The following is a 17,232-nucleotide window of genomic DNA, read 5'->3' on the forward strand; positions in this document are numbered from 1 at the left end:
AAAAAAACTAGACGAATAAGCGTTTTTGGAGCACTTAGGAACAGTCACAGAAAAAGGATGACACTTAATTGAATGACAAGTAACACAAGAATGAATTATAGGAGATGGCACAAGAGACGCTAGCTCTTTAGAGCAGTGCCCATTATAGTATTTGTAGCAACAATATTCCATACAAGGCCGGATTTGAGATTTATAGAGATAGAGAATAGAATCCGAAGTCAGAAAGTGACGAGCTCGATAAAGAGATGCAACCTTAGCAGATGCTAATTTTGCAACTGATTTGATATATGGTTTCCAAAAAAGATTGGAAGTAAGAGTTAATCCTAGAAGATGAAGAGTAGATGACTCATCGAGTACATCACCGCTCATAAATATAGGAAGATCTAAATTATTGCAATAACGATTGGCTGAAAAAAATTGAGTTTTATCTGAATTAAAGTTCACCAGCCACTGTGAGCCCCATGCTGTAGCAGAAGTAAGATCCTTTTCAAGCTCAAATGCCCCCTCCAAGCAATCAGAGGGTGTTGGTTTTTTATCACGACAAGAATAAATGGTAGTGTCATCAGCAAATAATGCCACCTTAGATGAGAGAATATCTGGAAGATCATTAATGTAAATTAAAAAGAGTATAGGGCCAAGGATAGAACCTTGAGGAACCACTGAAGTTACAGAATAAGAAGAAGAGTGTTGTCCATTGAGGACAACTTTTATGCTACGATTGGAAAGGAAGGATTTGATGATCTTAAAGATGTTGCCGGATACACCATAAGAAGAAAGTTTATGGAGAAGACCAGCATGCCAAACTTTATCAAAAGCTTTTGAAATGTCAAGAGCGATGGCCTTAACCTCTCCACCTTTATCTAATGCACAATAAAACTTGTCAGTTATTACTGTTAGCAAATCAGCTGTAGAATGAGAAGATCGAAATCCATATTGATGGTCAGAAAGTAAGTGATTAGATTCAAGATGAGAAATTAAGTGTTTGTTAATTAAAGATTCAAAAACCTTGCTTATGATAGGAAGAAGACTAATAGGACGGTAGTTAGACGAATCAGATCGCTCTCCAGAATTTTTGAAGATAGGGATAACAGATGCCGCTTTCCAGCAGGCTAGAAAGCAAGACTCTGATAAGCACTTGTTGAATAGTTTTGAGAGTATAGACGACAGCTCCGGAGAACACTTCTGCAAGACAATAACAGGTATGTTGTCCAGGCCACAAGCTGTAGAAGAGTCTAGGCAGGAAATCACTTTAGATACAGATGCTGGAGTGATATGAATGTCAAGCAATGGATTAACCTGTTTGTTGGCAATATCAGGTAGAAAGCAACTATTGGAATCAAGAGATGATATTGATGAAAAGTTTTTAGCAAACAATTTAGCTTTGTCTTTAGGTGAGGTGACAAAGTCTGAACCATACAAGAGAGGTGGAATTATAGATTTGCCCTTATTATTGATACTATTAAAGATTCTCCAGAAGTCACGAGAGCCTAATATTTAAGATGAGATACGAGATTTCATGACCTGAGAGCAGCGGGTTTTGGCATTAGACAAAACCTTTTTACAATTATTTCTAGCAGTAATAAACAGACGCCTGTTTTCTGGAGAATTGTTTTGCTGATAAATATGGAAGTAACGGTTTCGATTGGCAATCGCAGCAGCACAGTGTAAAGAAAACCATGGAGGAGAGTGAGGCTTGACCTGGAATCGTCGAGAGGGAATAAAAGATTCCATGCCAGCCTGAATCCACAAAGTTATGTAAGAAGCACATTTGTCGACAGGAAGACGAAAGATTTCTACCCAAGGGCCATCAAGAAGATAATCACGGAAAGAATCCCAGTCAGCTTTACTGTAGTTGTAAGAGATTCCATAATAGGGGGATTCAGGTGATGAAGAAGAATGAGATATTAGTTTTAGAGAGATCAAACTGTGATCAGAAGCACTTAAGCGTGAATGTGGAGAAACTGAGCACTGACTAGGATCAGAAACAAGACATAAGTCAAGTAGAGAAGGTAAATGATTCGGATTGTCTGGAAAGCGAGTTGCAAAGTTGACTATTTGAGTTAGGGATTGAGAAAGGCAAAAGTTGTGGGCTTTAATGCCTGCAGAGTCACTGACACTAGAGCCAAGCCATTCAGAGTGGTGAGCATTAAAGTCACCGACAACAACTATATTAGCTGATGGATAAAGAGAGAGGGCTTGGTCAATATGATCAGAAATAATGTCAAAAAGAATGCAGTCTTGAGATGAAGGAGAGCGATATAGAACAAAGAGAAAGGCAATAGAGTGAAGTAATGCTAAACGAAAGCCCATGAAAGAATAGTCTGTGGATTCAAACCTAGTTTCACAACAAATGGGTGAATTCTTACGAATGTAAATGCCGAAGCCAAGCATGTGACTATTGGAGTCTTTACGAATTAGAGGCAGATAACCATCAACACTAAGATCACAAGATGAGACAGCCGAACTCAAATTAGTCTCACAAAGAGCAAGTAGGTCTGGTGAACTTTGCAAGAGATAAGACTCAACAGAAGAAAAGTTACTTCGAAGACCACGAATATTAGTGAATGATAGGTTTAGAGAACTTGGTGATGATGATGGTTTTTTGTGTTTTATAGTTTTTGGTACTTTATTCATTTTTAAATTAGATTGAAGAACTTGACTCAAAGCATAGATAGTACTCAGAACACCGTTTAATAGCCTAAGCAATTGCCTCATTACTACTAATAAACCCTAAGCCGTAACAAAGGGCTCCAAATGTGGCCTCCGCAATGCACACCAAAAGTACAAACAGGGACACCATCCATACGCAACATGGCACTGTTAGTACTTTGATATTTTTCAGCTGTTGATGGAATCAGCCTCTCTGAGAGCTACCACAGAGTTCGGGAAACCTGACTACCAGCCGGCCTCAGAACCATAAAACTGAGTTTTAGAGCTGTACCCTCATTAGGAGATAATAGAATGAGTTGCCTAGTCATAAAAACAGAGACACAAGCAAAACCCATGCATTGAGTCAAGAAGATCCAGCATTCAACATCCTAAACTGGAAACAATGTATTAAAAATACATCTGCGCCAGCCTAATAGATGAAGAAGGGGTGCAAGGCTGGTCAACAGATAGAAACTGTTTACCCCTTAAGTCTTTGCCTAGGAGGCCTTCTACAAGACAGTAGCCGGGTGCATTTAACATCTGCCCAAGATGAGTATTTTTATCGAGACACCATCTCTAGCCTTTACTCAACCAAGAGCCCCAAGGCAGGGTGTGTTTTAAATCGGAGTTGGCATCTCCTAGCCTTTGCCTAAAAAGACATATCCTACAAGGCAGCAGGACATGAAGCAGATTGTACTGGGTTACATGTTACCAGTAGCAAGATAACCTGATCTGACAGACAAATAGACAGATGGATAGACAGAAATAGACAGAAATAGACAGAATAGACAGACAGAATAGACAGAATACAGACAGAATAGACAGAAATAGACAGGATAACCTGATCTGACAGACAAATAGACAGACAAATAGACAGACTAATAGATAAATGACAGACAAAGAGACAGACAAATAGACAGGATAACCTGATTTGACAGACAAATAGACAGATGAAATTGTTATGAGGAATATTGAAATTTGATATTTTTAAATTTAAAAACTATTACATGATAAATTAAATTAATGACATCATTAATTTCAATATACCAATTATAAAATTTTTTGTTATATCAGTCATTAAGATTTTGTATTTACTTCTTGACAGTTACAGAAGTTCTAAATAGATATTATTACATTTCTAAATGTTATTACATTTTTATTTATTTCTAAATAAATATTATTACATTTTTATTCATTTCTAAATAAATATTATTACAGCAAACAAAAAATGATTTTGAGCATAAACAATATTATTTGAATTTTCTATGAACAAGAGTTTGGTATAATTTTGTATAATTGATAATACACTACATTAAACAATATATAGAGAAATTTTTTTTACCAGTGTTTATATATATATATATACATATATAAAAATATAAATATATATATATACATATATATATATATATATATATATATATATATATATATATATATATATATATATATATATATATATATATATATATGTGAGGTCATATATACATATATATGAGGTTGGCATCAGTCTTTTTACCATAAAATATAGAAACAGGGTCAGCAGTTAAGTCGCCATTGCCGAATGCCGATCCTAATTCTGAGGATTGTATATATATATATATATATATATATATATATATATACAGATATATATATATATACATATATATATATATATATATATATATATATATATATATATATATATATATATATATATATATATATATATATATATATATATATATATATATATATATATATATATATATGAAGACCTGAGTGGAAAAACCGGCGTTGTCACATTTAAAAAGTATTAAGAAAGTATTTGTTGATCATTAATAAATGTCTTTATTTAAAGCAAAGAAAAAAAAATTTTTGTATAAAAAATTACAAAATGTTTTGTTTTTGAATAAACTTTAAATAAAATAATTATAATATAAATTTTTTTAAATTGCTTAGTTTCATTTGCTTTAAATAAAGACTTTTATTAATGATCAATAAATACTTTCTCAATACTTTTTAAATGTGACAACGCCGGTTTTTTCACTGAGGTCTTCATATATATATATATATATATACAACAGAATATATACTCAGAACTGCTGACCTGAAAGTGTTTGAGGTCGGCAAAAAATTGCTGACCTCGTTTCAATGCTTTATGGTAAGACCTTTGTATTAAATAATTTTTGCCAACCTGATGCCGATATCTGAAAGACTGATGCCGATCTCATTTTTCCTAACATTATATATATATATAATATATATATATATATATATATATATATATATATATATATATATATATATATATATATATATATATATATATATATATATATATATGTATATATATGTATATATATAAATAAATATATATATATATATGTATATATATATATATATAAATATATATACATACATACATATATATATATATATATATATATATATATATATATATATATATATATATATATATATATATATATATATATATATATATATATATATATATATATATATATGTATATATATATGTATAATATGTATATATATATATATATATATATATGCATATATATATATGTATATATATATATATATATATATATATATATATATATATATATATATATATATATATATATATATATATATATATATATATATATATATATATATGTATATATATATATATTTTTTATTATTATTATTATTCAGTGATCAAATACAAATAAAATAATCTATTTATAATTTGATGAAGAGGTGCTACACCAGGCCCCCTTATGCTGACGAACATGGAGATACAGAAGCTACAGACAAAGCAGCAATTGTATCTATAAAGTTACTTTCTTATATTGTTTTTGAAAGCGTTGATGGATTGAGCGTTCACTGCTTCTTGCAAAAGCGCATTCCATGGGGCGACAGTTCTATTTGAAAAAAAGTTATACCGCTCCTCGCAGTTTTTTACCATCTGACATTCTAGTTTATGGTTATGGCCTCTTAGAATATACTTATCTTTACTTTTTGAAATTTTTTGCGGGATGACAAAACTAACAAGCTCGAGTTTACAAGTGATTTTGAATTGCTCGATAAGATCTGCTCTTTTGCAGCGTTCTTCAAGAGTTGTTAAACCGAGCCGTTGGAGTCGATCTTCATAGGTCATGTGTTTAATAGTCGATATTGTTTTTGTTGCTCGATGTTGGACTTGCTTAAGAATGGCAATGTCTGATTTTAAATGCGGTGACCAGGCTTGTACAGCAAACTCAAGATGGGGGCGAATGTAAGTGAGATACAGAGTGCGCCATAAATAAAAACTGCGTCTGCGAAATGTTTTTTTGAGTCGCCCTAGCACTCTATTTGCTACTGATGCGGCTGACTCTATTTGCGGTATAACGTTAAGGTCATTTGAGACCATCACACCAAGGTCTCTTTCGACTGCGGTTTCTTCGAGAGGACGACGGGTGCTGTCGACATTTGACATTGAGTATTTGTACGTTGACTTGTTACATCCGCGCCCAACATGCATTACTTTGCATTTCTCAACGTTGAAATGCAAGAGCCAAATATGTGACCATTTCACTGCTCTGTCAACGTCATCTTGGAGAGTGATGTTGTCCAACTCCTTTTTAATTATGTCTATTATTTTGCTGTCGTCGGCAAACAGTTTCATATGATGAGTAATACTGTCCGGCAGGTCGTTTACAAAGATTACGAATAGCAATGGGCCCAAGACCGAGCCTTGATATATATGTGTGTGTGTATATATATATATACATATATATATATATATATATATATATATATATATATATATATATATATATATATATATATATATATATATATATATATATATATATATATATATACATGTATATATATATATATATGTATATATATATGTATATATATATATGTATATATATATATATGTGTGTGTGTGAATATATATATATATATATATATAATATATATATATATATATATATATATATATATATATATATATATATATATGTATGTATATATATATATATGTAAAATATATATATATATGTATTTATATATATATATATATATATATATATATATATATATATATATATATATATATATATATACATGTATGTATATATATATATATGTAAAATATATATATATATGTATTTATATATATATATATATATATATATATATATATATATATATATATATATATATATATATATATATATATATATATATATATAGGCTTGGTCAGGAAGCGTATGTGATTGTACTCTATATCTGACCATGCATATAATATTTAGTTGCCACAACATGGCCATGGCTTTTTAGATGTTTTGAGAACATTTCAAAGAGCGCCAAAAAAAAAACTAAAAAAAGAAATGAATTCTTAACGAAGAAAAAAACTTAACTAAAACAAAATAAATTATGTTTAGAATAAATTATTTCTAAACTTCTCTCTTTTATAATTCTTTTATAAAATTAAGCAACACTTTTATAAAAAGTAACAACTTACTATTAATGATTGTTAAGTAAAGAAACAAACGTTCTTCAATTTATTGAAGCGTATAATAATTTTTTGTTTAAGTATTTATGTTTTATTTCAAAAAGATTCTAATAAAACTAACAGTAGTTGAATTATATAATAAATAAAAAAGTAAATATATTTTTATAGCCATTTCATGCTTATCGTAGTTTTAATATATACTATATATGTTTAAGATATTTAAAACTATTCTTCTTAAGTAAGATAAACAAAAAAAAATTAAACTGTTGCATTACTATAAAATTATTACAACAACCTTTTCTTTTAGCAGTGTCTTTATAATGTTTAAAAAAATTCTGCAATTGGCCAGACCCCTGAAACAGTGGTCTATAATGATCAATTTCCAAACTGCACGCAATGTATACATTTAATAACTTATTATAAACTAATTAATAAAAGGCATATTACATTTTAAGTAAATTATGATTTTATTTTAATTTTGCAAACTAGAAATTGTTTTCATTGCAAACTTGAAGGGTTAAACTAAAAAGTAAAATATATTTATGAAGAGGAAGTGAAACTGCTTCACAATATCGCTGATGTGTTTTGTGAGTAGATTTTTTAATATACTTATGTTTTTGTTCTGTATGGACCCCTGGCACGGTGCTGGTCCACTCATAAGTCACTTTATACAAATGCATGTTTATGTTTTTTTCGACCCTCTTAGGGGTGTTCATCCACTTGTAATTCACTATGTATATACGTAAGCTTTTGTTCATTCGCCTGTAAGTTTCTGTATGTTTATTTGATTGTTAATTTTATTAACTTTGATGATTTTTTTTTTTAATTTTATTGAAAACACAGTTGTTGTTGAAAGCATTATTTTTATAAAACACAAACATTTTTAAAAGATTTACATTTAAAAAATAAAAGATTATTCTATATTATTGCTTAAATAGTTATTTATTATAATTCTCAATAAAATTATATAACTTTATATAATTTAGAAAATCAAAATTAATTTTTTTTTTACTATAAACGATCAATAAAAGCAAATCATGGTTTCGTTTAAAAGCGCTTTGCTAATATTAAAAGATTTGATTACATAAGAATATTTATTTAATTCTGATTTATTCCAATCAAAATTGCAAGCAGTTACTATTAAGTTGGGAGTTACTAGAAATAAAAAAAATAGAGTTAAAGAGCATGGAAGCAGTTGACAGAAGACTGGAAAAGTTGTAGTTTTTATAAGTCAGGAAAACAGGAAGATGAAAGATGAAGCAGGAAAATAACTAGACGAATATAAGTTTTTAGAGCATGCAGGGATAGATTCAGTAAAAGGATGAGACTATGCTGAATGATGAGTCAAGCAAGAGTTTTAGTTAACTAGAGATAATAGCTAAGTATAACAATTTTTTTCAGTTTCAACATGTTTTGATTATACAATAATTATTTTTAAGTATAAAACTGCTAAATACAAAAACTATTTAATACATAGTGAAAATAAACATTAATTTTATTTGTTAGTCAAACGAAGAAAACATGAAAAGTGTAAAAACCTACATCATAGACTAATGGAAAATTATTGTGTAATACATATGTCATAGGTAAATACGCCACATACACACTTATATAATTTTGTATAATTTTGTATATTTATATACAAAAATTATACAATATATAACTTATATAATTTTGTATAACTTTAAGACAAGTCCAAGGGTCCTCAAAATTATAAAATTGCCTGTCATTATTTTTCTAACTGTGTGGTCAACACTTTTTTGAAAATAGATAAATACTAACAATTCATGAGGATTGTTTGGGCATCCTGTTTATTTACATCACAAAACCATCTAAAAAAAGAAAAAGAAATAAATCAACAAAGTTAGACTTAGTTAGATAGTCTATATTCTATTAATTAAAAACTTACCTTTGACCTTCAAATGGATCAGTTGTGGAATCCTAAAGTAAAAAAAAAAATAAAGACCTTAAAAAAAATAAAGAAAATATTATAATTGAAAATTTATTTAATTAGGCGAGTATGAAAAATTTATTTACTAATTTATAAACAGGCAGTTTGAGCAGGCAGTATCTAGCTTTAAAATTTATTCATATTTTCGGAATAAGCACCTTATGCTAATCTGCTTATGATAAGACTAAAGCGGCATATATGCTTATCATAAAACTATATCTTCTAGTCTTGATAGTGAATCATTCCAGCTCAGTAATTGCCTGAGGCTCATAGCAGCTGGTAAATTTAAACTTAAAAGTTATTTTAGGCCTACCATTATTAGAATATTGATAATCCTACATCTATGAATGAATGAATCCTACATCTATGAATTGATACAACTACAAATCTTAATACATCTATGAATGATACTTCTGATTGAATCTTCTGCTTTGCATCTAATCTGACTAACTGAACTCTCTAAAAAAATGTAAAACACAAAACAAAATCAGCATCTGCTAAGGTTGTCACTCTGGTCATTACCTGGCTCATTATATTTTTTGGTCCTAATTCAATTCACAACTTCTATAAATCTTTTTGTCACTCTTGCATGGAATACTGTTATTGTATCCAGACTAATGCTTCTGATGCCAATCTTTTTTAATAATAAACTATTAAAAATGTGTTGTAAAAAAAGTTAGGCTAACTCTAGCAGACAACCTAGAATCCAGTGTCTCTGTTATGTCTTTCTTTACCAAAAATACTAAAATGGTTGCTGATCAAACAAGCCATCATTTCTTGTTCCAGCTAAATTACAACTCATAAGTTATAGCTGTCTATTTTAAAATCATAAATAAAGAAATAAAGGTCTAAACTTTCAAACACTTTTTTACCATTTTGTCAATGTTAACGCAAGAAGCAATGCTATACCATTAAGTATTACTAAAGAAAAGCTTGATAGAAAAAATCTTTTTTGATGCTTCAAAAAAGATTTTTTCTATCAAGTTACAATCATCTAGTACTCTCTATTTGGCAGAGTATAAACCAGCATGATTACGAAATAAATAGTATAATTTCAAAATAACCTATATAATTTCAAAAAAAGTAACATGATTTTTGAATGATTGAAAATCGATAAATACTTAAACTTTAATAAACATTTTATATAAGTTACTATGATATTTTAATGTTAGTTTTTTGATAATGGTAATTTTTTTGTACTAAATTTATGTATTATACCTGGAACTATATCAGGGCCTGTAAGATAACAGCTAAATTTATTTTGCTGAATAGGTAGTCTATACAAAAAATTTTAAATAAAAATAATAAATACTTTTACAAGTTCCATAAAAAACTAGATATATAGTAACTTTCATTCCTCATAACTTTATTTTAGTGAACATAATGCTTTAGAATTATCTTCCCTCATATACTTTTCCTGAATCATTTGCAAGTTTATAGCCATCCAGGGGTTATTCTAGAACCTTTTCGACAGCGATCATATTTGGGCACTGCCCAAATCCAAAATTGAGGACCTATTTTTTTTTACATTTTTTGGCAAATTTTGTTTTTTTTCGCAAAAAAATGCCAATATTCAGCAATAGTTACGCCAAATTTCTCTGCAAAGGAGGAGGGGGTACTGCCACCAAAATTTTTTTCCTAGAATAGCCTCTGCCATCTGTTAACTGTTCTTTTCACTCTTTAACCAACTTAACTTAAAACTTACCTAAAGCTAAATTAAATAGGTTATTTTAAATGGTGATTAAAAAAAACATTGCAATTTGTACTTATCTAAATCTCAAATAAATAATAATAAAAAATTATAAAGACACATACTAAATCCTCTACTAAAGCTTTTGGAACCAATCCACTTTTATTGTCTTTTTGAGCAACTACCCAAAACCAATCATTGACTAAAATGTTCTGCACTGAAAATACATCACCAATGTTAAAACTAAAAATAAAAATAAGTTTTATTGTTATACAATAAGAAAATACTTCCAGATAAAGAATAATATTTTTGGTTAACTGACACTTATCTCTTTTTACTTATTTTTTTTTTATTTTCCTGAACTTCAGATTATAATTTTAGACAATGAAATAAATATATATTAAGGTGTTTCTAAAAATAACTTTTTTTGAGAATGACTACTAGCACCCCCTGAATATGTTGTATATAATAAAAAAAATGCTGGATTTAAAAAATTTTGGTATAAAAAATTTTTTAAGGGGTTGCTACCAACCCTCAAATATTAAATAGGTCCCTAACATTATTTAAAAAAAAGACTTTTTCAAAAGTATGTCATGTTAGGTCTCAAATGAGGCGAAATTATATAAAAATTTCAAAAATATAAATCTTTTTTATAATAAATTATTGTTTTAGATTTGAGTTAACAGAAAATGACAATTTTTTAACTAAAAACAAAAAATAGGGTACTTAACAAGATTTTTTGATTAAAATTGTTTTTAATGATGTTTTTTTAAAGTATGTATGCTCAGAGGGGAAGAGGGGGTCTGCAAATGGCGTATATGAGATGGGGGGCAGTGGGTCAATTATAAAAGTAAGGAGACACTAAATTAAAAAAATATTAAAAATGCTGGGTAGGTAGGTTAGAAGCATAGGTACTTATAGGGAGAGGGAGGGTATGCAAGAAAAACATATGGCAAAATAATGGGGGAGGGGAGAGGATCAAAATAAAAGCATACGTACTCTATGAATTATATATATCTATATATATATAAATATATATATATATATATATATATATATATATATATATATATATATATATATAAATATATATATATATATATAAAATTATGCAACAAAAACAAAAGCAATATATTTTGTTGACTGTAAATAATATCTTTTTACTTGTTTTTTCTCTTTTTTTAAACTTCAGATTAAAATTTTATTCTAATGACAACAAATAAATTATTTCTTTGAATTTATTTAATTTTTTAAATATTTTTTAAAGTTTTAAAACTGTATTTTTCATTTTTGCTTTCTTAACAATATCAATGAAATAAAATTTAGTAACAATTAATGTAACATAAAACCTTAGTCCACTTCTATATAACTGTTTATTATTTAACACATTATAAAATACCTAAGTTCATCTGTATCTGCACTGCCTTGAAAAGGAAATCTAGCAATAACTCTATATCCCAAATGAACTGTTTCGGATGGTGGAATTGGAGTTTTTAATTTTTCATTTTTCATAAGACAGCCATATGTTGAATAATATCCAGCAAGGTGTTGTAAAGAATGAAACTTTCTACCTCCAATGTAGTAATCACCACAAATTGCAGTTATTCGAAAATGACTTATAGAATATGTAGCACTTAAGTATGATAGTGAATAAATACCAGGTTTCCTATCACTTTCGCGTATAAGATATGAGCAAGGTATATTTTTGACTAGAAGACGCTGTTCTGCATCTTGCCTGTCTAGTATACCGTGGTACCAACTTCAAAACAAACAAAAAAATAAAAAAGAAGATGTATAATATTAACAACAATAAAAATAAGCAATGAGGTAGATACACAAAATCAGCTAAATCTAAAACGTACTTTTCTGGAGACGGTGCATGTTCATAAATAAATTTTTCCAACTTCTTAAATTCACTTTCAACATCGTCCCCGTCGTCATCATCAATATCGAATTCCTCTCGGTCAGCTTCATGAAAATTTTCTAGATTATCAGCTCCAAGCATTATTATTTATTTATTTCATATTAAGATTTTGTTTTATAAATTTGTAACAAAATTATATCTTAAAATCAATGAAATCTGAATCGAGATGTTATGTTTCCATGTAGAAAATACACGAATGTATTAAAATATCGAGAGTAAGATTTCAAGTAATGGAAAATTTCAAGTAATGAAAAGATTGAAATCTTTTCATTACTTGAAATTTTCAAGTTTGCAAAATTGCAAGTAATGGAAAAAAATTACTTAAGTAACTCAAGTAATTTTAAGCGAGGCCGTAGACAACTTAATTTTGATGTTTGAGCTAAGCAACTTTAAAATATGAAGAAAACTCCATGTTTAAGTATATTCAAATATATGAGGAATTAGGATGCTATGCAAAAAACTGCGGTGATTGGAGACTGGGAACAACAAAAAACCTAAAACATTAGTCCCCCCCCCCTCCCCCAGCACCGTATTGGAGGGCAACAAGACAAATTTGAATTTTTTTTTTATCTTAATCTTAAACTTAATTTATATTCATCAACGAATTTCAAATTTGATTTAATATTTTCTTGTTGTTGGACCTTATAAAGTTTACAGCCCCCCTGAAATTGAAGGGGCTGTAAACTTTATAAAGTCGTAAAAACCGATCAACAAGAGGTTATTGAATCAAATTTGAAATTTGTTGATGAATATAAATTATATGTGAGATTGAAAAAAAAAAATTAAATTTGATTTGTTGCCCTCCTATTTGGGGCTGGGGGGTTAACGTTTTAGGGTTTTTGTTTTTCCCAGTCTCCAATCATCGCAATTTTTTGCATTTTTTGTAATTTTAGTTTTTTTCCAATCAATTAAGTATTACATTTAATATTACATTTTTGTGTGATATAGTACTATGTAGGTATAACAAATCATAACCTAACTAAACTTTCAAGATAAAACGCTGAAAAGTTAAAATTTCTATCAATTTATCACTCAAAGATGTTCTCTAATTTGTAATAAAAAAAAAATTCTAGAGCACTAAAGCATTTTTCCGTAACAATTGATAATGCTGATAAAAACTTTAAAGTAAAGTGCAATTTTTTTAAGCATTTAGGACGGTCATTTGATCCTTCAAATTCAGTCATTTTTTTAATTTTTGATGCAATCAAAAACATTTAAATAAGACTTGTTTTTTATTAAATCGGAGTTTTAAGCAAGAAATGGAGAAGAAATGTCTTCAGTCTTATTCTTTTTTCTTAAAGATTCATTAATTTCAACAATGGAGGCTTTACATTCAACTGTTGATGCTTCAGGATCTTTAAGATCATAAGAAAGACGTAAATACATATCTCCTGCTATAATTTCTTTAAATTTATAACTTTTTTTTTTGGGTAGTCTAAACTATAATCTTTTTTTGAAAAATATGGTAAAACAAAACCAAGTAATAATCAAAATTTAAACTAAAAAAGTTATAATACTTTAATTTTAGGGTTCAAAATTGAAAATCGGACAACTTTTAAACATATTTTTATAAAATTTCAATTTTCTGTTGATTTAATTTGGAAAATAAAATTAGTTAATTTTACTTAAGTAATAAAAATTTACTTAAGTACTTGATTTTTTTAAACAATTACTTAAGTACTTAAGTACCTAAGTTATTTGAAACAGCCCTAAAGGAAAGCAAAAGAGGAGAAAATATGCAAAAAAAGGTGCGGACTCCAAGTGAATTTAGGGGTCGTCCATAATTTACAACACCACTAACACCTCCCCCTCCCCCTCCCTAGAGCGTGACGTAATTTATGGACAACCCCTTTTATGAAAAATTGGAATCCTTATAGGTGCACAATTATCCTCAGTTTAAAATAATTAGATTATTAACTATCAATAATCTAACAACGTTAAACCAGATAGTATGAGATTTTTTTTTAATTATTTCGTTTATTATAAATAACAAGTTTTTGTAGCATTTTTTAATGCTGTACACAGTAAATTCGAATAGAAATTTTTGATCAGTTTTTTTTTTTCGAAATACTTTTTTGAATTTTTTATATCTTTTTATAATTGTTTAAATATTTTTCTATTTAAAGGTTGAATTTTTTTTTTTTAACTTTCGCAACGCTTTAATTTTTTTTTTTTTTTTTTTTGACGGTTGTAAGTGTCGTTTTAGTCATTCAAGAGTTTGCACATTATTAGATTTTATGTTGCTTTTTTTTTTTAAGAAAGCTTTATTGCGCTGTTTGCTAAAAACGAGGATAAAAAATCTTATGCTTTGCATGTATTATTTCAATCGTTCATTAGTGCTTGTAATTTCCTATTTCCTGTAAAAATCTTCGAAAATGTAAAGTTGAATCATTGTTAACTTGCATTGTATATGTTTTCAAGTTTTTTTTTTATTATACAGCTTCTACCCAGTAAGCAAAGATTGTTTTTAAAACGTTTAAAAAACGTTAATATTTGTTTTAATAAGTTTTTTAAACGATTTTAAAACGTCTTGTACTTAGTGGGTAGCATTGTTATTAATAGAAAGGCGAAACGGTATAATATCTGTTTTTATGATACAACTGTTTATTTAAAATTTTCTGTTGTTATTAGTAATAATATTATCTATGACGGATGATGTTTTATGAGTAACACGCTTTGGTTTGTTGATCGCGGAAAAAGCTCTAAACTAGAACAAATTAAAACCTCCTATAAGTAAGTATATTTTTTTGTAGGTTGAATAAACATTTTCTTAAGCATTTTTCAAATTGTTTGTAATTGCCATATGGTGGTCGATATACAGCTTTTATAAACGTATTTCTATCTCTATTGAATGTGAGTTATTTAACTGCAATGTGACTTTACAAACTACAACTAATTAACTTTTATGTTAATAATTCTATTGTTTTGTCCGTCAAGGAGTAGTGAATAAATATAATTACCATTTTCCCTTAATTTGTAATTTGATGGATTTATAAACAGGTAATTGAAAATTTTAATTACTTATATCTCCACTCTGACACCAAGTTTCTATAAAACAAATAACACTAAATTTAACACTATGTTATTAAACATCAATTTTAAATTATCGAAGTTTTTGTTCATGCTTCTAATGTTTAAATTTAGTAACGTCATGTTGGTAATGATACCTAATAAAAACTTGTAACCTCATGGACATTAAAACAACTCGTCTCAATGTAAATATTGTAAAGGAAGTTTACGTGAAGAATAATGTCCGTAGTAAAGCGTCGTGTGTTTTTTTAGTTAAGTGTCATCTGTTTTCTCTACAAGAAGTATTTAAACAATTTAAATTGTTAGTTACCGCCATTTGGTTAAAAACATGTTTAAAAAAAGGAGAAATATAAATATTTTAAAAATCCTTGACTAGTTGAAACAACAGAGAAAATACTACTTTAATTTCATTAAATAGAGACAATTTTGTTAAAATATATGCTTACATATTATGTTTTTGGATTTCAAGTTTTAAATAAAATTTAAATTATACAGTTTCTTGTAGAACGGAGTTTAGCACTTTGTGGCACTGTGGATTGATTGTTTCAAACAAAGAATCATTATTTTTTTGAGATTGATTGGGTTTTCAGAAAAGTACTCTCGGGTGCCTAATATTAGGAAGGTTGGGAATAAAAGGGGAGGGGTGGTTTTTAGTCTCGATCTCCCCAGCGGACATTTGCTTTTAAAAGTTACGTTCTAAATGTATTTTAAATGTCTTTTAAACGCCTTCTAAACATTCTTACGTAAAGAACGTTTTAAAGGCGTTTAAAAAACGTTTTAAAGACATTTAGAACGTAACTTTCAAAAACAAATGCCCGTAGGGTATTTCATCAATTATTGTATTAATTTTAGTCTCAATCTCATTAGCGGGGGATGGGGAGGGGGAATTAATAAAAGATAGGGTGGAAACTTTTTACAAAAAACGAATAAAACTTTTTTAATAATTTAACATCCCGTGTATTAAGCTCATAAGAGTACGGTTTGTGCGTAAAGTTTATTTGTGATGTATTAAAAAAAATGAAAATTGGTGATCATTGACAAAACAATTTAAAACAAGGTAATTAGTTTGATAAGCAATGCTGCTTTGAAAAAAGTTGAAAATAAAGTTCAACTTTCGAAATAATATTCCATCATTTTGAACTGCACACTTGATGCTGGTTACCAAGTGCAACTGGCTATGATTTTGATAATAGTAAAGTAAAATTGGATGTGCACCAGTAAAAAATAATAAATAGTTTGTGTAATTCTTATCTGTCAATGACAGCACTGTTTCATATTTTCCAAAAAACAATTAACTATTGCGTTTACAAAGTCTTGCCATCTCTTGATGATTTACGTTTTATTTATATAAAAAAACATTTGAATTAAATTAACTTTTCTGTGCATTTACGAGTACCATACATAATTTAGAGTGAAAATTTGAAAATATATACATATTTTAAGGTGGAAATTTGAAAATCTATAAATTCAACCCAATCCCCCCTCCC

General features: G+C 28.2%; 1 protein-coding gene across 1 annotated transcript in view; it reads right to left on the reverse strand.

Moving 5' to 3' along the window:
* The window catches only part of LOC101237455 (ras GTPase-activating protein 1), a 76,667-nt gene extending 63,490 nt beyond the window's left edge, over positions 1-13,177 (reverse strand). Inside the window, exons 1-5 of the mRNA XM_065816496.1 lie at positions 12,654-13,177; positions 12,191-12,550; positions 10,917-11,034; positions 9,060-9,091; positions 8,933-8,982 (exon numbers count right to left, since the gene is read on the reverse strand). Of these exons, the coding sequence (XP_065672568.1) occupies positions 8,933-8,982; positions 9,060-9,091; positions 10,917-11,034; positions 12,191-12,550; positions 12,654-12,796 (703 nt within the window). The 5' untranslated portion in view covers positions 12,797-13,177. The remainder of the gene's footprint in view (positions 1-8,932; positions 8,983-9,059; positions 9,092-10,916; positions 11,035-12,190; positions 12,551-12,653) is intronic.
* Between the last annotated feature and the right edge of the window lie 4,055 nt (positions 13,178-17,232).

The sequence above is a fragment of the Hydra vulgaris genome, chromosome 13 (assembly GCF_038396675.1).
Source record: "Hydra vulgaris chromosome 13, alternate assembly HydraT2T_AEP".
NCBI lineage: Eukaryota > Metazoa > Cnidaria > Hydrozoa > Anthoathecata > Hydridae > Hydra > Hydra vulgaris.